General features: G+C 39.8%; 1 protein-coding gene across 14 annotated transcripts in view; it reads left to right on the top strand.

Moving 5' to 3' along the window:
- Positions 1–21,421, top strand: part of arvcfb (ARVCF delta catenin family member b) — a 538,706-nt gene that overhangs the window by 200,669 nt on the left and 316,616 nt on the right. For 11 of the 14 annotated variants that reach the window (XR_012099693.1, XM_073051890.1, XM_073051882.1 and 8 more), the window contains 2 exons: positions 11,831–11,891; positions 12,017–12,266. The exons of the other annotated variants lie outside the window; for them this stretch is intronic. Coding sequence is in view for 10 of the 11 variants with exons in the window: in XM_073051890.1 (XP_072907991.1) it covers positions 12,057–12,266 (210 nt within the window). In the remaining variant the exon portion in view is untranslated. The remainder of the gene's footprint in view (positions 1–11,830; positions 11,892–12,016; positions 12,267–21,421) is intronic. 14 annotated transcript variants of the gene reach the window in all.

The raw sequence follows: 21,421 nt of genomic DNA, 5'->3' as shown, positions 1-21,421 counted from the left end.
CCCCCCCCACGTGCTAGTAGAAGCACCTCCCCTCTCCCCACTGCAAGCAACAGCAAAAATCCCGTAAACAGACCTTGATCCGGAGGTCCAGCAAAAGGTCCATAATCCAGCACTTGGGTATCCCAGACAGGCTCTATCAAGAGAGAGGGTGCTCTCTCCTGCAACAATGAGAGTGCAGACAAGCAACTCACTGTTCCGATGTTACAATATTCCATGTTGGTTTTCCACCTCCTCTCCCCCCCCCCCCCCCCCACTGTCTTGAGAACCAACAGGCTCTCAATCTCCATGAAAAGACAGGGGGGGGGGGATTGTTACAGTACAGGAGCCTTCTTCCGACTGTAGCCAGTGATATTAATATCAAAGTAGCGTAAATAAAATGAGGTTATTATCAGATGGTTAGGGTGGTGAAGTCATAAAAACTACTCTAGTTATATATGTTAATTAAAACTAAATTGTTCTTGTGCAAGGATAAAGAGTTGTGTTCAGGATTGAGTGAAGAGTTTTAAGCATTGCAGTGATAAGCTTGTAGTTGGACAAGGGTCTTGTTTAATAGTTAATACCGTTTCTATTGTACCAGTGATCTATATTTCCCCATGGTTTCTGAAGAGTTCCATTAGTGTGACATTTCTGTATTTCCTTCATTAGTCATGGACCTGGTGATTAACTGAATTCAGGGCTGTTGCTCATCATGTGAGTTGGACTGAAACTGTTCCATGATTTTATCTTCTCTTAATGGAGAACAAATTTAAATACTAATGTTTAAAGTAAATTATCAAGTACATATATGTCATCATATACAGCCCTGAGATTAATTTTCTTGTGGGCATACTCAATAAATACATAATGGAATAATATCCATAATAGAATCAATGAAAACCGCACCAACTTGGGTGTTCAACCAGTGCACAAGACAACACCTGCAAGTACAAAAGGAAAGAAATAATAATAATAATAATAATAATAAGTAAGCAATAAATTTGAGAACATGAGCTGAAGAGTCCTTGAAAGTGAGTCCATTGCTTGTGGGAACATTTCAGTGATGGGGCAAGTGAAGTTGAGTGAGTTTGTTTCAGGAGTCTGATAATTGAAGTTTGAGTCCTGAGCTCCTAAACCTACTTCCCGATGGCAGCAGTGAGAAGAAAGCAATTAGCTCCTTTTTCCTTGGAAATAATCTTGCTGCTCAATTGGCAAGTTCAGTTTATGTCATGAAATCTTGAAGTCTGTGTGAAGTTAAATGTACCTTTTGATAAGTGAATCCATCGAAGGAAGATAAAATTATAGTCTTAAGTTCTTGGCACGGAAAAGTACAACAGGTATCTTTTTGTGACAGTATCTTGACCAGCATACATCCTTAAATTCAATTCAGTTCAAGTTTAATTCTCTTTCAACCATACATGAATACCTATGAATCCAGCCAAATGAGATGGTGTTACTCCAGGGCCAAGGTGTACAAAACACAGTACAAAGTCACACAGCACAAAGCACATAGAGGGGGAAAAAGATATACAGAAAGACAGATTTGATTTGATTCAATTCAGTTGTCATTCAACCATGCATAAATACCTATAAATATAGCCAAATGATTCAGTGTTACTCTGGGGCCAAGGTGCAAAACACAGTACCAACAGTCACACACATTACAAAGCACACTTTGCACATACAAGATGGCAAGAACATAAAAATATCGGTAAGATACAGCCATGCTATAATAAAGTCCAGGCTTGAGCAATGAAAGCCACAGGTACATTTTCCAATATTTTGAAGATTGACAAACGAGTACAACTTACTATTTGAACTCAATAAAATATGTTACTGCTAGACATAATACTTAATGATTCATCTTTCATTAGCTTTTTATTTTTAAGCTTGCTCTACATTCCATTTCAGACTAGCTTAACATATTTGGAGCGTTGACTGTGGTCCTTTGCTGTTTAGCAATCACAGGGTGATTAACGATGTCTCTTCAACAATGTATGAAAGGGGGAAAATCATTCTGGCAACCAAGCTGAAAGGAAGAGTGAAAGGTTTGATAAGTGATCTTCATGGGTTTGAATTTGTTATGGGAGTTGGGATAAGTGAATTCTAATGTAGCTTGAGCTGAGCACCACCAATATTAAAATTAAGAAGGAAAGTTCTCTATTTAAAACAGGGGATCCCATCCTTTTTTATGACATGGACTGTTACGATTAACTGATGGGTCCATGGACCCCAGCTGGGAATCCCTGTTTGAGAGCAATGCAGCATCCTGTTCAATAAAACCATTCTTTGGTAAAAAATTAAGTCAAGTTTGACATCATTTAATATATACATGTATACCATCAAATGAAACAACTTTTCTCCTTACCAAGGTGTATAGCACAGTAGTACACATAATACACAATAACTTAAAGTAATAATTAAATCTACAAATGAAATATGCATATATTGTTAAACAAAGTAAAGTGCATAAATTAAATGTTGTAGGATACAGAACAAATTAACTGGCAACATTACGAATGAGATACGGCAGGGAGTTCAGAAGCCTAATGACCTGAGGGAAGAAACTGTTTCCCATCCTGATTGTTCTTGTCTGTGTGCATCGAAGTCTTCTGCCTGATGGTAGAAAGTCAAAGAGGATGCTGGATGTATGGGATCCATGATAATACAAAGGGCCCTGTGTATGCACAAGTCTTGATAAATGACCTCAATGGATGGTAGGGAAACTGCTATGGTCTTTTATCGTTCTCACAGTCCTTTGTTGGAACATGTTTACTTATTTGAGACATACTTGAACACAGTGTTTTTTCTGTATATTAGGAGAGTTTAAATAATAGCACATTCTCTCATTTTAAATCAGTTCTTTTCAAATGCAGGATACGACACAAGTACTGAATGTTTGGTTTCAATCATTGTGTACTTTCCCATTTATGATGGATGGGAAATCAGGTTGTATTTGGTACATGGAAAGTGGATTTTAAGTTGAAAGGTTTTAGTCTGTGCCTATAAGATCTCAGTGAATTAGTGCTGTTATGGTTGATATTTTAGTTGAGCTGGGTTGGATGCCTGCAGTAATCTTTTCGCAATTAGTCATTTGTCTCATGAAGCATTGAAATTCACCTCGTGTCCTGAATATGAAGGTGAGTGACACCAGAACAGATGCATCTTAATGCTTGTTGTGTGTGCATGAAGATGAGGATTCTGTTTGCGCCATCATCGTCAATATATATGACATTGCTTTATGTACTGTAAAATGTGGCACATTTTATTCAAATCTGCAGTTGTTTTATACACTTCCATTAATCATGAAGGATGATTCAAGGAGAATCTAATTATTTTGTTTCTTCTCCAAATATTATGCAATTCAGTAAAAGAAAATCCATTTCTTTTCATTATCTGCCACTTCTTGGGTCCCTGAATAGATTTTTGTTTACAGGGATGTAATCTCATGGGTAACCAGCCAGTAGTGTAGTTGTATCTGCACTAGATTTCAAGATGAGTGGTCCCAGGTTCGAATCCAGCTGGCTCCTTGAACATTTTTCATCCTTGCTGGGTTGAGCATTGAGCTAGCAATTCAGCCTAAAAACCCAGATAAATGCTAAAGAAAGATAGATGCACCATGAGGTACAGAGAGGAACAGCAACAATCTCACGGGTGTATACAAGAGTACCTCATATTAATCATTCTTGTGTTAGTTTTGACATGTTGTCCAGTCTTAAAGCAATGTAGTGAAGACTACTTATCGAACCCTACATTTAAGCTTGCTTATTTTCAGGAAAAGTTATTGGGTGCCAGACACGTATAATCCTCTTTGTTTAAGCCCAATAACGTTGCTCAGCCTGTCACTTCCTAATATAACTTAAACTCCGTCCTGATCTGTGAGATTCATTTTCAGTCTCGGTACCAAGCCATGACACCGAAGACTTGGCCACGTGGCAGAGCTGTTGGGCTAGATGCCATCAATGGTACCACAGGGAGAGACTGGTTGCTGCGGTGCATGTGACAACTTGTTACTGATGTGAGTGGTTGTCCCCTGCAGATGTGAATTAAGAATTACACTGATTTGATGGCACCAAGTTTGATCTCTGGCTCTGCTTTTGGACTCGACCAAGTTCAGCAGTTGAGGAGGAACTTGGTGCCATCAAGTTGAGCTGAGGAGTTGAGAGTCAGAGAATACACAAACAGTCATTTTAATCCATCTAATCCATGCCGAGCTGCTGTGTCCCTTTTGACCCACACCTGGACCGTAGTTCTCCACACCCCACCCATCCATGTACTTATCCAAACTTCGTATATGGCCCGTCACTTCGTATATGGCATGGAGTTGCTGGGTTACTGCACACAGTACTCCAAATTAGACCTCACCAATGTCTTACACAGCATTTGTGACTGTTAGCACCATGTTTTAATGTGACATTTGATGGCCAATCAGAAAAGTACAGTTTTTAACTGATGTGTGTCCTAGATGATGTATAGTGTTTCAGTTATTGTGGCTTAGCAAACAATTGGAGCAAAGAACCCAGTTCTTCACATGCGTTTGTGAAAGAACAGTTGAGAGAATGGGACAAGTGCTGAATTAGTGCTTTCGGTGAGATTTAGAGCAGTAATCTATTAGTGTATATAAAGCTATCCAAGAAGATATTGCAGATTTTAGAGCATAACTTAAATGTCGAGTGGGGGGAGCATTGAGACTTGATGCAGTTACCTTTGTTTTTCAATAAATGCAGCTAGATTTGGGGGATGAGTTCATCAGATTACTGGTCTGGCAGGAAAAACTCAGCAGATCCTAATCATTCTTCACCCTTGTTCTGGTTGGCATTGGTCTCTCATTTCCTTTGTTTGAATTCCTGTCCTGTTTTGTGTTCCACAAGGACTTCGACCATTTGCTTATCTGTAACCACACCAGTCCTGCAGTTCTGATATCTGTACTCTTTGCTTTCTGTTTTAGTCAGTCTGCAAATAGTGTATGTCTTCTCAGAAGTTTCAGAGCCTCATACAAAAACCTTCATCATGTCTCTCCCTATCTTAAAACCTCCTTTTGTCACCAGATTTAATAAACTTTAGTGCATAGGTGTCATACCTCATTGCATGTGCTTTGGTTGTGTTTTATTGTTTTTAAGATGGTGATGGAAAGTTTCTTAAAAGATATTTTAACTTTGGCATATTGGGCTGCATTACAATTATGAATTACTAGTCGTTTGACTCTCGGGAGCGATTTTAATTCTGTGTTGCACTGCTTATAGAGTCATAGTAAAGTACAGCACAGAAACCACTTGTGCCAGCAGCTCATTCCACACTCTCACAACCTCTTAGTGAAGAAGTTTCCCCTCATTTTCCCCTTAAACTTTTCACCTTTCACCGTTAACCCATGACCTCTGATTGTAGTCTCAGTGGAAAAACATGCTTGCATTTACTCTCTCTGTACCCTCATCATTTTGTATACACCTATCAAATCTCCACTCAATCTTCTATGCTCCAAAGAATAAAGTCCTAATCTATTTAATATTTCCTTTTAACTCTGGTCCTCCAGACCCAGCAACATCTTTGTGAATTTTCTCTGTACTCTTTCAACCTTATTTACATCTCTCCTGTAGGTAGATGACCAAAACTTCACAAAATGCTCTACATAAGGCCTCATCAATGTCTTGTACAATTTCAACATAACATCCCATCTCCTGTACTTAATACATTGACTTAAGTATTTTGGTTGATTTAGATATCTGGTATTATTACGTGGTGTTCTGGTGTTTGTAGCCATTTTTCAACTTAGTAAACTTAGTTCTTTTCATTTTCTTTCATCTGGAGTGCATGCTAAGTGTCAGGATGAATGGGATAGAAGAGCTCTTTCAATTGTGGAAAAGGTATAAGTAAAATGCAGAAGTCATTGTAACAGGGCAGCTGAGAATGAGCAGTGCAAAACACACAAAATGCTGGAGGAACTCAACACGTCAGACAACATCTCTGTAAATGAATCAACAGTTGATATTTTGAGTCAAGGCCCTTGATCAGAACTTGAAAGGACAGGGAAGATACCAGAAATAAAAGGTAGGGGTAAGGGAAGGAAGACAAACTGGAAGTTGATAGGTGAAGCCAGATGGGTGGGGAGGGAGCTGAAGTAAGAAGCTGGGAGGTCATAGGTGGAAAAGGCAGAGAACTGGAGAAAGTCTGATTGGAGAATGGACCATGGGAGAAAGGGAAGTGGGGGGCCGCCAGGAGTTGGTGAGGGTTAGGAGGTTGGTGAGGAGAGGAGTTAAGAGGCCAGAGTGGAAAGGGGAAAATTACTGAAAAGAAAAATAGGTATTCATGAATGGTTTTGGACAACAGCTCTGTGATAGACCTTTGATAGACAGATGCAAAGTACTCATTAATTTAATCTGCCATTTCTGTGTCCACCATTGCTACCTCAGCAGCAGCATTTTCCAGTGGTCCAGTATTGCCTCCCCTTTATTCTTTACATGACTGAAAAACCTTTTTGGTATCCTGCTTTATGTTAACTGTCTAGTTTGCCCTTGTATGTCATCTTATCCCTTAGAGCTTTGTTAGTTGCCTTTTGTTGGATTTTAAATGCTTTCCAGTCATCTAACTTACCATTCATTTTGGTACCTTATATTCCCTTTCCTTGGCTTTCATGCAGTCCTTAACTTCCCTTGTTAGCCACGGTTGTCTAGCCCTGCCATTTGAGAACTACTACTTCTGTGGGACATATGTATCTTGCACCTTGTGACCTATTCCCAGAAACTTCAGCGACCCCTGTTCTGCCATCACCCCACCAGTATCCACCTGGGCAAGCTCTTTACTCATCTCTCTGTAATTCCCTTTATTCCATTGCGGTACTGATACATGTCACTTGTGCTTCTCCCTCTCCAATTGCAGTATGAATTCAATCATATTATGATCACTGGTTCCTATATGTTAAGCTGGCTAATAAAATCTGGGTAATTACACAGCACCCAATCTAAGTTGGCCTTACTCTGAGTAGGCTGGAGCACAAGCTGGTCTAAAAAGCCATCTTGTAGGCATTGAACAAATTCCCTCCCTTGCGATCTGACACCAACCTGATTTTCCTAATCCCCTTGCATTTTGAAGACAGCATTACAATTATAATATTACCCTTATTACATGCCCTTTCCAGCTCCCTTTGCAAACTTAACCTCACATCTTGGCTACTATTTGGAGACCTATATGTGATTCCCATAATGGTGTTTTTTACCCTTTCTGTTTCTTAATTTCACCCACAAAGATTCAACATTCTCTGACCCTATGTCACCTCTTTCTAAAGATGTAATTCCATCTCTTACCAAAAGAGCCACACCACTGCCTATGCCTTCCTGCCTGGCTCTAATCTCTAACCAATTTCTAATCACGCCATGAGTTCATCCATCTTATTTCAAATGTAAGTACATTTAAATACAGCACCTTCAATCTTGCATTCTTTGCCCTTATGAATTTTGCCTGTGGTACAATTTAATTCTGTCTGCATTTGTACCCAATCATTGGCTTGTCCTTCCATAAATTCTATTAAATATTATAATCACCTACTTGTAAACCTGCTAGCTCATCCTCAGCTCTGTCATAGTGGTTTCCATACCCTTGCCATATTAATTTAAACAACTCCCTTATGTGCCCGCCATGCCTATTACAGTTCATGGTTGTACACAGGGCCCATGTGTAAAACTAAATTATCTCACATTTACCCAGGTGTTAATCCCTGTTGCGACAAATGCAAAAGTGGCGAGGCTTCCCTTATCCATATGTACTGGACATGCCCTAGTTTGGGAAAATACTGGAAAGATGTTTTCCAAACTCGATCCCAAATACTTAATTACAATTTGGAACCCAACCCTTTGATTGCTCTTTTCGGCACCTCCGGAGAGGGGGACATGCACCTAAGTCCGACTAAATGTTGCACACTGTCTTTTGCTTCTCTGTTGGCCAGGCATGCAATTTTGTTCAGGTGGAGGGATGCTGCCCCCCCCCCCCCACCCACACTCAGTGGCTCAGGGACATCATGTCCAGCCTACTCCATGAAGATCCACTATTCAATCCTCAATTCGGACATGAAGTTCCAAAAGGTGTGGGGATCTTTTCTTGAATATTTTGAAAATTCCTAGCCAGACTAAAGGTCCATTCTCTCTCCCTTTCCTCAGTACATAAATCCCTGACCTCCAGCATTTTCCAGTAAAACTCTTTGGACTCAAATTTGTTATCATACTACAGCATATGTATTAGAAAAATACACCTCACACCTTCTCTGTGGGGACAAAGGTTCTGTTTAACCCTTTTTGCCAATGCATTGATGGCTTGGAGTTGGGGACTGGGAGGGGTGAGACGTTAAAGCATGTTTGTACTAAGGGTGCACCTCTTTCATAAATGTGAATTGTACATTTGATACATTTGTTATGCACTGCACAATTCTCCTTTATACTATGTTCTCTTTATTTTTTTAAAAAAAAATATGGTTGGAAAAAATACTCCCAAAAGCTCTAGCAAACTTGCCTGCAAGGATATTGGTTCCCCTGAGATTCAGGTACAACCTATCCCTTTTGTGCAGGTCACACCTGCCCCAGAAGAGGTCCCAATGATCCAGAAATCTGAATTCTTGCCCCCAGCTCCAGTTGTTCAGCCACACATTTATCCGCCCCATTCTATTCCTAATCTCACTGAAGTGTGGCACAGGCAGCAATCCTGGGATTACTACCCTTGAGGTCCTGTTTTCAGGAACTCCTCCCCTTTTCCACCTATCTCATTGGTACCAATATGTACCATGACATATGTCCACTATTCTCTTGAGTTAATTCAGGAAAAAGTATAAAAAGTAAGGAATGAACTTGGGTACTTGCCTCCACCTGTTCTCGCTGAAGCCTTGCTGAGCCTTACAGCTTTGACTTGGACTACTCCGATGGCCGCTCCACTTGGTGGTACCTCTCCTTCATAGAAACTGAGTTTTTAACGCTCTTCACTGGATCTGTACGGAAATGCTTCTGTTGTGTCTGTGCAATACTCCAATCAAAGACTTGAGGGTATTGTCTGATAACTAGATGAGAATTAGAAATGAAGGATGATGATGGTGTAGTTCCCAGCCTTATTGTGGTGCTCAGAGCTTGCATAGATAAAGGCTTTACTCTCCAGGAGAGGCTATGTCTTGGAGTGGAACATTCTGCTGAGGCAGACAGAGTAGTCTGTTTCTGAATTTGTGTAGAAATAGTGTGCTTATCTAATTTTATCCACTTTAGGCTCAAGTATGTGCAAATCAAGACAAAATGGTTGCACTGAATTCCATAATGTGCGACATTGTAGTGTAGTGGTCAACACAACACTTTACAGAAGAGGTGACTTGAATTTAATTCCTGCCATTGCCTCTAAGGAGTTTGTATGTTCTCCCTTTGACCACGTGGGTTTCCTCCGGGTGCTCCCATTTCCTCCCACAGTCCAAAGACATACCGATCAGGAGGTTAATTGGTCATTGTAAATTGTCCCGTGATTAGACTCAGATTAAATTGAGGGATTGGCAGGTGACGTGGCTGGAAGGGCCGATTCTGTGCTGTATCTCAATCAATCAATAAATAATCCTGTCAGTAGTTGAAAGGAAGATTCAAGCCTTGACTATCAAATGTTTAAATAAATCAATAATGTTCAATCAATATTGATGCAAAGCCACGTGTTTTGTGTTAAAGTAACTTAGCTTTCAAAATATTTGCTTTTGTTGAGGGTGCTTTTGAGTTGGTGACCCTCTTTATCAATCATAACAAAGTTGTCTTGTAGCTCCTTGCAATCCTTTCTCATTCTTCCAATATTCATCTCATGCTTTTGGTGACAATGGCAAATCTTTTCTGATCAGATTTCTTAATTTTTGTCAGCCATCTTTTTTGTCCATATGCCAGAGGAGAATCTTATCACAGTGCAGAAGATTCCCTCATGTTGGTTTGCTGCATGAAATCACAAACTCATTCACAGTGGTCCTGGGCCACTGTCCACCCAAGTCCAGAGAGCTTGGGATTTAAAAATCGCAAATACTGGAGATGCTTGGCAGATGAGTCAACATTGTTGGAGAAACAAGTATTTTTGGTTACTTATGCTGCTGGTGTTTAGGGCAGCAATAAAGGTCCTCCATCTCTGGCAGTGTCCAGGGCTTCCTTCATCATGTCATAGCATTCTCTTGGTTTTCACTACTTTCAGCCATGGAGGTCCCAGGTGGAGACTCAGTAATCCTGTTGCACTCATTTCACATCACATGCTGATGAGAATAATTCTGATTTTGTAGAAGGATTCTTCATTGCTCTTTCTGTAACAATTTTGTTTTACCAGTCAGGGTTGTTGGCCCTGAGCTGAACTTCGAATCCGGAGGACACTCTTAGTCTGGCCCCTACTCTTTGACCTGTTTGGCATTTGTGACCTTACCAAGAGCTAAAACACAAGGCCTTGAGTCCAGCTGACATAGCTCTCTGGGTCACTGAGGCATACAGGCCTCCTGACCATGGCAAGGTTGTGGTCCTCCTGGAGGGTTTTTGGGTTAACAGACCTTGTATCAGAACTAGAAAACTGAGAAGACAAAGGTATTTTGAATTCAGAGAGAAGAGGGAAGGGAAACAAAAGGAACGGTTATGCTCAAGTAGAGACCAGGACTGTCCAGAAATGGGTGATTACTGTTTGCTCAACAGTTACGTTTGGAGTCAAACAGGGTCCTGATGTTCTCTAACTACAACAGGAATGAAGATTAATGTAAAGAAAATGGAATATATTATAAATGAAAGATAATCTTTTAGAGGAATTTCTATTTACCAGCTGGCTAAGAGGTGTAGTGTTGGTCAAGGTATGATAGATCTATTGCTTTCTACAATTCAATTTGATGATCTTACTTCGGTGTTGCTATAGTCTTATCATTCCTAAGACTACTAAATGGAAGATGACTAGAAAGAGCAAGGCTAAAGTAGTTCTACTGAAGCCTATCTTAGCTTGTCAGTCAACAAATTAAATTCCTCACTGAGCATTGACACCATTGCTGTGTTCCATTGTCAAATTGGCATCATTCTTTCCAAAATATTTATGACTTTCACTTTCCCAGTGTCATTAATTAGTCGTTAATTGTTGAAAAATTTTGTTTTCTATAATTATTCCTGTTCTGTTGCTTTTCCATTCTTCAACATCTCCCTTACCCTTAAGCATATTTTGTTAATTGTTAATAATTTTCCTTCAACACTGTCCCCTTACAGCCTTGTCACTCCTTGTGATGATTTGTGCTCTTGATTTCATCAAAAAAATTGCTTTAAGTGAATAAATATGCTTTTTGACCCAATTCTTCCCATTTTAAAAAAAATGATCAAGGCTCTGTTTCACTGAAAACCAAAACTGGAGCATTTTGTCATCTTTGCCATGTCTTTCAATCTGAACGTTTGGCATTGTTTTGGGACTTTGATTCAACAACTTTTCTCCCCTCCAGGTCTTTAACTGCAGTTAGTATTGCTACACTTGGGGTTTTCAGTAGCCTAAAGTGCCACACAGTCATAAGTTTTGAATGATTTGCCAGTTATTTTGTAAACTTTTTAGTTTTCTTCTTGGCAATAAACAACCAAGTGTTTAAAAATTCTTGATGCAGGCTTATCATTTTAAACAAGATACAGGGATTTTGTTATAAATGTTGAGTAGTTTAAGATTAAGAGCTTCCTTTGTGGAATTTCATAAGTGGCTTCAAAAAATTACTGCTTTTTCCCCCTGCATGTCCTTTATCATTTAAAGTTGCTTCTTGCTTTGCATGTGCATAAAACTCGTATTATTCTAACCTCAATTACTTACCTGATAATTAACTGTTTTCATGCTATAACCTCTTTCTCTTTCCTTCCCTTGGTTTTCTCTGCAGCTTCCTGATACTGCTTGAGACTGTTGGTCTGCTTTCCAATTCTTCCTTGCAACTGTAGCAGGTGATTCCAGGTCTTTAACTTCAGAAGCTATTTGACTAAACTGTATTTATTAAGTATGAATGAGCATTCCCTTTTTGATTGTCTAACTTCCACTGAACTACTAACCTCTAACCCTTAACCCAAAGGTTGCCTGATCAGTCAGCAGGCAAGAGCCTCAGGACGATCATGGATGATTACGATGTAAGATCTGCTGCTAGCATTCTAGCTTCGGTTAAAGAACAGGAAGCCCGGTTTGAGAAGTTGACCAGAGCACTTGAGGAGGAGCGTCGTAATGTATCCATGCAACTTGAGCGTGCCAATATTCCCTCAGACAGAGCGAGTATATCCCACATTGGCAACAGTGAGTCCTTTGCATGGCAGCATCTAGTGTTACAGGTAACTTTGCCTTTAATCTTCACATGACAGAAATTGTTTAAAGTTGTTTAAGAGACTGTTAGATAGGCATATGGAGAAAAGAAAAAATGGAAGGGTTAGATTGCTCTTGAAGTAGGTTAAAGGGTCGGCTGCAGAGCCTGTACTGTGCAATAGTTTGGAGTCAAAAATGGTTATCTTCTACAAAAATTATGATACATCTGGCTTGTATTCAATTGGCACTCACTGTTAGACCTAAAGACTGTTTATGATAATAAGAATTCCAAGTCAAATACTGAGGTCTGTAAACTTGTTATTGCACTGTGGCAATACATTTATTGACTTTATCAAAAGCTGATTGTCTCTGTAAAAATATCATTAGGATAATATTGTATAATTAATTAACAACTATAACTAACATTCTTTGTCATGGCTCATCTGTGTGTGTTGTGTTTATGGTGAAAATTCTCCACAGGAATTTAGCTGTGCAGTCAGGAATGACTTGAAAGCCAGTCTTTCTTTCTCATGCAAGAGGAGTTCTGGTTTGTTGAGCTAAAGTTTCAAGGTGGCTTGGCTGATTATACTTAAAGACAGCATGGTAGTGTAGTTAGCACAATGCTTTACAGTTCCAGCAACCTGGATTCAATTTCTGCTGCTGCCTGTAAGGAGTTTGTACATTCTTCCCGTTATTGCGTAGGCTTCCTCCAGGTGCTCTGGTTTTCTCCCACATCTCAAAGACAAACCAGTTGATAGGTTAATTGGCCATTGTAAATTGTCCCGTAATTAGGCTAGGATTAAATCTGGGGAATGCTGGGCTTGCGCAGCTCCAAGGGCCACAAGGGCCTATTCCATGCTGCATCTCAATAAAATATATTTTTTTTAAATTAAAATCCTGCTGTATTTTAAAATTATTGTGTGATGTTTTGTGCCTGTGCATACTTTGAGTCTTTGAATGTGACAAGAAACCCAACTTTGAGAAGCAGACTTTGTGAAGTCAGCCAGAGGATACTGAGTAATTTTGCCCTGTTCACAAAGCTTTGAAACTGTTCCTCAAAATCTAATGAAAATCCTACAGAAGATGATGGATCCAGCCCAGTATATCACAGGTAAAGTCCTTCAATTGAGCAGATCTGCATGAAACCCTGCCATAGGAAAGCATTATAGGAATCCATCATGAGAGATACTCACCACCTCGGCTATGCTCTGATCTTGCTTTGGCCAGCAAACAGTTGAAAAAAGCTAAATTTAGTGCATAGCCCTTTCAAATTACAGCATAATATTTGACTCCTCTCTCAAAGCTGAAAACTTCCAGCAAAATAGGGATGAATCCATCATCAGAGATCCCTACCATCCAGACCATGCTTTCTTCTCACTGCTGCAATCAGGTAGAAGGTACATGAGCCTCAGGACTCACACCATTAGGTTCAACAGTTACAATCGCTCAAACATCAGGCTCTTGAATAAAAGTGGATACTTACTTGCCCCATCATTGAGATGTTCCCACAACCAATGATCTCACTTTAAGGACTCCTTATCTTGTTATTTCATGTTCTCATTATTTATTGCTATTTATTTACATTTGTACAGTTTGTTATCTTTTGTACTCTGGTTGATCTTCCATTGATCCTTTAGAGTTACTATTCTATAGATTGAGTATGCCCACAGGAAAATGAATCACAGGGTTGTATGTGGTGACATGTGTAATCTGATAATGAAGTTTACTTTGAACTTTGAACTCAATCCATGAGATTCATGCCATTTTCCAGGGACCAAACTTACTTCTCCCATTTCCCCCTCTGTCCAGCTTATTCTCTTGTGGCTACCAACTCCTTTGCGTTCTTTATGCCATTAATTTACTTAAGTCATTTACAGTTTCCTGTTAATCTACCAGCTCAGTCTAGAGGTGTGGGAGGAAATGGGAAAGTAGCTCCTAATATTTTTATTCGACTTACTTTAAAGCTGAAGTTTTCAAGCTTTTTTGTTATGGACCAATACCATTAAGCAAGGGGTCCATGGATCCCCAGGTTGGGATCTCCACTTGTAAAAGCTTGAGTCTAAAACTCAGTTGGTGGCAAGGTAGCGGAATGGTTAGCATAATACAATTATTATAGCAATAGCGATCCGGGTTCAATTTCACTGCTGACTGTAAGGAGTTTGTATATTCTCCCTGTCATCATATTAGTTTCTTCCAGATGCTCTGGTTTCCTCCCACATTCCAAAAATGTACAGATGAGTAGGTTAATTGGTCACACAGGTGTCACTGGGCGGCACAGGCTCATTCAACTTCAAGGGCCTGTTACTGCACTCTATCTCTATATCTAAATCTTAAAAATACTGAAGCTCTGTCTTTTAATTGCACTTCAGTGAATGTAATTCTGAATTACAAATATACAACTTTTATCTTTAAGCTCAAAATGATAATTCCCGAACTGATGGAATTGGACAGTAAAAGCAGATATTTTTAAAAGAAATTTTGACCTCCACTACAGTTGCAGCTATGATTTCAGAGGGGGGAAGAATCATTTTTAGTACAAAATTCTTATTGCTGACAGTGTGGGTGGACAAAATGCAAGATGAACTCCCATTGGAGTTAAACCTTTCTTAATAAGGGTATTAAAGATTGTGGAATTGATGGAAATGGATGCAGTTCTGACTTGGTCTAAAGAAATGGCAAAAAGGACTTGAACAAATAAACAAAGGATATGCCGTGGTTCTGAAGATCCTAAACATTGGAAATAATTCATAAAATGTGTAGCTCAGGAAGTTGATGGTTGCGAGTTGTGTTCTGATCTTGGCAATTTACTTCCAAATAGTTTGTCACCATATGTGGAGTCATTGTTAATTGTGGTGTGTCTTCTGAATGCTTGGCCTTTATATACTTTTCAATCAGCTGAAGAAAATCAAGAGAATCACACATTCGACTGGGCTAAGTGAAAGTCATGGTGCAAGCAAACATACAGAATGCAGGAGAATACCTGGAAGTGTGGTTTTCCGTGAACAATTCTATAAACAAACATGTAGACTTCAATCCTATTAATGAGCCATTGTGGGCAAAACTCCAGACCACAACGCACAAAGTTCGCCATGCAGCTAATCATTAATGAGATTTCCTCCCCACATTGTAATTGAGTTTCCGCAATGATGGCCTATCAGCTGATTGATACATATATAAAGGCCAAGCATTCAGAGGATACAGCACAGTCAACACTGCACTGATGATGACTCCACGTACGGTGATGAAAGATTATGGTCACCCAATAATCTTAAATGTTACACGGTATCAGCATGTCTCGACTGACAAAACGTCGAACTGCAATAGAACTGGGTTTGTTGCTTATTGCATGAACAGGAGGAAGTTAATTATTCATTTATTAAGCAGTTGAAGGCTAATCAAATCAACCAATCTAGCGCAGCATATTGAAATTACAAATTGCTGTGGCACTATACTAATTTGTACTCAATTCCCTAGAGACAGGACAAGTTTGAAAGTGAGCTGCATTTGTATTTTTTTCCCCTGTTAAGAGCTGTTAATATTTAAATCAACAGAGAGTGCATTCTTAAGGTGAAGTACGGAAGGGATGATTGATAATATAGACCTGAAATTTCAGTCAACTGAGAAGCTGCTGATTTGTTTGAATGGGTGAAAACAAAGGTCTGATGTTCTCCATTGTCAGGACTTTCTTTTCTCCAATGACAGTTGCTATTGGGAATCTGGTTTGGAGATCTCTGGCATGCAGAAACTAAAGATTTCAGGAGGTTTTAGTTCACCGATGAAATAGTGCCACTTCTATATGATGTTTTAAGCATTTTACAAAGCTTTAAGTAGACATATGGACATGATTTTTTTGAGTTACAGCATGGAATAGGCCCTTCAAGCCATGCTGCCTAGCAATCCTCTGATTTAATCCTAGCCTAATCTCGGGATCATTTACAATATCTAATTAAATCTTTGAACTGTGGGAGGAAACTGGAGCACCCAAAAGAAACCCATGCATTCATGGGGCAAACGTCCAAATTCCTTGTAGGCAGCAGCGGGAATTGAACCCACATTACCTGTACTGTAAAGCATTATGCTAACCATCACGCTACTGTGCTGCCCCTAAAGTTAAAACAAAACACAAAATGCTCGAGGAACATTGATGGAAAAGAGTAAACAGTCGGCTTTCTTCAGGACTCGGCCTGAAACATCAACTGTTTATTCTTTTCCATAAATACTGCCTGAACTGTTGAGTTCCTTCAGCATTTTGTGTGTGTGCGTTGCTTTGGATTTCCAGCACCTGCAGACTTTCTTGTGTTTATAATGTCGAAGGAGAAGTTCTATGTATATATATTTTGAAATGAATTATCTGCACTTAGGATCATAAAGTTTGCGAGACAGTCAATAGTTCGGTTAAAATATTATTTAAAAATTTGCTTGGACACTAAGCAGCAAGGTATTAAATGTAATCCAGGTATTTTGCCATAAACTGACTACCAGAAACTTGACACCCTTAATTGCTTTGAAACATTGGCATTGTGGAAGCAATGTATCCTCTGTGGGCAATGGACCAGCAACTTTAAATATTTAAGTTAATAATCCAGCAATTTGTTGGCTTCATGGCAGAGTGGTGATCATTGATAGTGTTATGATTTGCGGAAAATCTGGACCACAGAATTTTTTGGGCAAGAGTGACATTTGGGTTGCATGTGTGCTACCTCCTATCGTAATTAATCTCGTCTTCTCTCTTTACAACTCCTCCAGACCCAGAAACTGAATAAGTTAAATTCACAACTGCCTGTCCATGCAGTGATCAATATAGCTATCTCCTTTCTGTTTCATGTATGTCATTCTGGTTTGTGGTTCATACCCTTGGATATTTTTTGAAGGAAAAGCATTTTGCATAATATACTTAAGAATGTCAGAGACCTTGTCAGCTAGGAATTCACTTTCAGCGGAATGCAAATCAACCCCAGGGAAAGCTCTGCAACTACCTACCTTGACAACTTGTGGAGTGCAAAGACACCTGTTTTTGTTTTGCTTTGATTAACTTTAATCTCGAGCAGTAGTGAGGGTAGCAAGAAACGAAAATTATTTTTTCAAGTCTTCTACACATTGCTGAGAATAATGAATCAACGAGAAACAAATGAGAAAAGAAAGTACGTGTTTTGAGGCTCTTTCCAATGAGATGAACAACCTTGCACTCAACATAAGTAAGACAGAAGAGTTGATTGTGGATTTCAGAAAGGGTAAGATGAGGAAACACACACCAGTCCTCACTGAGGGATCAAAAATGGAAAGAGTATTACACAGGATCGAAATAAGCTGCAGAGGGTTGTAAACATAGTCATCACTATCAAGGGCACTAGCATTTAGTGTATCCTCTCTTCCTCCAAACTGCTGAGAATTCTGCCGTTGGAAATAATTCGAAAGATGTTTAGCTTGCGTGGTGGATGGTTGTGTGGAGTTGTTCTCTGATCTTGGCAATTTACTTGCATGTGAGGAGACATTCTTAGTGTGCTGCTGATTGAGGTGTGTCCTCTGAATGCTTATCTTTTGTATACTCACCAATCAACTGATTGATCATTATTTCGGAAACTCACTGGTGATGTGGGTAGGGAATCCCATCACTGGATGTGCGGTGAGCTTCATGGGTAGAGGTTAGGGAGATGCAGGAACAATAATGGGCTGTAAAGTGGCATGGCCTACTCTCCTAGTCTCTACCCGTGAAGATCGAGAGGGACACATGTATGATGTCCAATATCCACTGTGTATGTCAGTGGTACAGTTCTTGTAGATATCCTACTGGGTGTCCACTTGTCTTCTCAATAATCATGCACTAGGACTTCCTGTCCAACCTCAAAGCTTCTTGGTGATTTACTTGGCAACTGGCAGAACTGTTTGTTCTGCGGTTCTCTCCATAGATCTGGTTTCAACTGGTCTCTGCGAATCAGATTCCTGCTCATGAACAGCATTGTAAGTGTTTGATTTGATGTCACATGAACAGAGTTCCAATACACAAAAAGGAAGTTGGCCACCTTATGCTGTAGAGAAATGTCCTCCTTGCCCATACTTTGATGGACTTCTTGAAGGTCTGGATAAATCTTTCAACTAAGCTATTCATTGCTAGGTAGTAAGGATCTTACTTGAAATGTTTTATGTCATTTTCCTTCCTGAATCATCCGCGCTCTTCCAATGTGTACTGTAGAAACAGTCTTAACTGATGTGGTTGACTTCATTGGTATGACCTCTGGCCACTTCAAATGAGCATCCACAGCAATCAGAAACATGGGGGGGTCAGTGAATGCCCCAGTAAAATCAATATGCACTCTGCCATGGTGAAGACGGCCACTCCCACAGGTGTGAAGGTGCCTGCGGGTGTGTTTTGAACTTTGTGGCATTCTGAATGGCTTTTGGTGAAGTCTTCAATCTGTCTATCTATCCCCGGCCACCACATGTAGCTCTGGGCAAGGTTCTTTATCCCAGGTACCCAGGTATCCTTCATGCAAATTTTCTAACACTCTGGTGCGCAGTTTAGAGGGAACCAGAACACAATCTCCATCCATTGACTATTGGTCTCTTCTCACTAAGCACTGTAGAAACATAGAATTTGACAAGAGCTGGCCATCCTTGCATAGTGATATCATAGACTTTTGACAATGTTGGGTCATTCTTTGTTTCTCTCTGTATTTTAGAATTTGTTACTGGCAGCTGGTCCACCAATGATGTGTGAAACACCTCTGCTGGATCACAGAAAGTAGCAGTCATCACTGGGATTTTCTTCTTGGGATTGAAAATAAATACAAGGGACTGGTAATCTGTCACCAGAGTAAACTTTTGTCCATAGAGCTAGTGGTGGAACTTCTTTATTCCCCATACTAGACTAAGGGCCTCTGAATCAAAATGTGCATAGTTATGTTATGTTCTTGTCAGTGATCTTGGAGCAAATGCTATCGGAAGGTTCAGATCCATCTTTTATAGTGTGTGTCAGAACTGCACCAATGTCACACGGATGTGACATCACACATCTTTCTGACAATTCCCATTTTGCTTCTGTCTACAACAATGCATTCAGTGGGTGCAGCACTGTAGCAATGTTTGGGAGAAACTGGCGATAGTCGTTTACAAGGCCCAAGTATGATCTAAGTTGTGACACATTTTCCGATTTGGGTGCCTGTAATACTTACGTAAGCCATGCTTAGCAATAACATATCCACAATCAGATTTCATTCTTGAAAAACTCGCACTTCTCTCTCTTTGTGCACAGACTGTACTCACTCAGCCTGATGACAAGTCAATCTTTGAAAACTTCTCCCCACTTGCCAAAGATGCAAAAATGTCTTTATTCGTGACAAGGGACACTGCACAGTATGCAGCGCTGGGTTGATGTTACCTTGAAATCTACATGTATGTGAACAGCTCTGACCTTCCCTTTCTTGATCACTGGTACAATGGGCATGGCTCAGTTTGCTCCACTTAACCTTGGAGAGAATGCTGGATGCCTCCAAGCTCCATAAATCATATTCAGTTTCATTTTGTCTTTGTATGTAATCTACAGAGGCCAAACACAGCAGTTCGAGCTTTGTGTATTGAAAAGAGGAGGGCCAGCACTTTTCGGATGTGAATGATTGAGAAAAGTCCAATCAGACTGGCACACAATCAAATCTCTCAATGTGTCATCAACAGATAACTGCAGCCCAAACGGTAGCACTAACCAGAGCCTGTGTGGGTCTTTAGTGTCACTGAGGTATTTTCTAAAGGTAGGTTAGTAAACAGTTTGTTGTAATCAGCCTCTGAAATTATAGACAAAGCTTACCTGTACCCAGCTCCATTTTCAGTTTTACACCAGCATATCTGTTGTGATCCACATGACTTTGCAATGTGCTTCAAAAATATAGTTCTAGGCATGACAACACACTTTTGTCACCTTCTGTGTTGTCTGAATCAGTTTCACATTCAGTCACTTTATACATTTGTTTAGTTTTGTGTTTGAAACTTTTCACTCTTTTTTCTCTTTGGTTCTGCTTTTTGTCTGACTTGCACGCTCTCTATGTGGCCTTGTCTGTAACACATTCTGCAAACTATTTCTTTGGAACATCAGTTATTTGCATCATGGAAGGATTTGCCACATCGGTAAAGTTTTTGGCTTTTTGCGCCATTCAGGGACATTTTATGCATTTCACTTTCTAATTTTTTTTCTACAGGTCTGTTGCATTCTTTGCTGCTGTCTCCAACAATATTGCAATGGTGAATGCCCATACTAACCTTTGGTTTCTTTCTGACAGTAGCCTCTTTTGAGTGCTTTGATTATGCATGCCACATACAAACCTTTCCCTTAATGCATCAGAAAGTCCATCTCTGTAGTCACAGTATTGGGAAAGTTTATGTAGTTCTGCAGTGTATTCAGAAATGCTTTCATCCTGTTGTTCATTTTGTGAAATCTAAATCTCCCAGCTATTATTAACAGTTTTGGGCTCAAGTGATTGTAAAGTTGCAACAATTTCATTGAATGTCTTGCTTGCTGGCTTCAGGAGTTGCGTAAGCGACTGTATGTTCTAGTACTCCTTAAGCTAGGAAGTATGGAGACTTTCTTTACCTCATCCATGCTGTTAGCATTACAATAGTCTGACTCTTTTGATTTACAATTCTGTGTTCTCATTAGCATTATCAAGTAATCACTGTACTCACGGGCCCTTTTCTAGCATCTGTAACCGCCTTGTTTGTACTGGTTCAGTTCTCCCCTCGCCCCTCGCCCCTCGCCCCTCTGGCTGCTGAAGTCCCACATCCATGGTGCATTACATTTTTTACTTTCACTGCTTGTTCAGCAGAGGGAGAAACTGGTCATGATTTACTGCTTCCCCAAGTTTGTTTGCTCACAGGTTTTTCTGCAAATCCACTGCAAAGCAATTAGGATGTTTGGATTTGATGGTTTGGCACTTGGCTAGAAAACCTGGCTTTCTGATGACCTTGGGTGGTGAAATGGGGAATGCTATCTTGTAATCAAGAGAGCAGCCTTGAAAATTGAGCTGAATTCCCAAAAAAATTATCATGAATGTAAAGTGGGAGGGAGAAGTTACTAAAATTATTTGTTTTTGTTTTTTAAAAATTTTTTTTAATTAGTTTTTCAAAACATTTTACAAAATTAAAAACCCCAAATCCCAATGAGGAGCATTAATACAGTGCAAGATTAAGCATACAATAA

Source organism: Hemitrygon akajei, chromosome 7 (genome assembly GCF_048418815.1).
Source record: "Hemitrygon akajei chromosome 7, sHemAka1.3, whole genome shotgun sequence".
NCBI classification, from domain to species: Eukaryota; Metazoa; Chordata; class Chondrichthyes; order Myliobatiformes; family Dasyatidae; genus Hemitrygon; species Hemitrygon akajei.
Note: the sequence above shows the minus strand (reverse complement) of the source record. Positions and strands in the feature narration are given on the sequence as shown.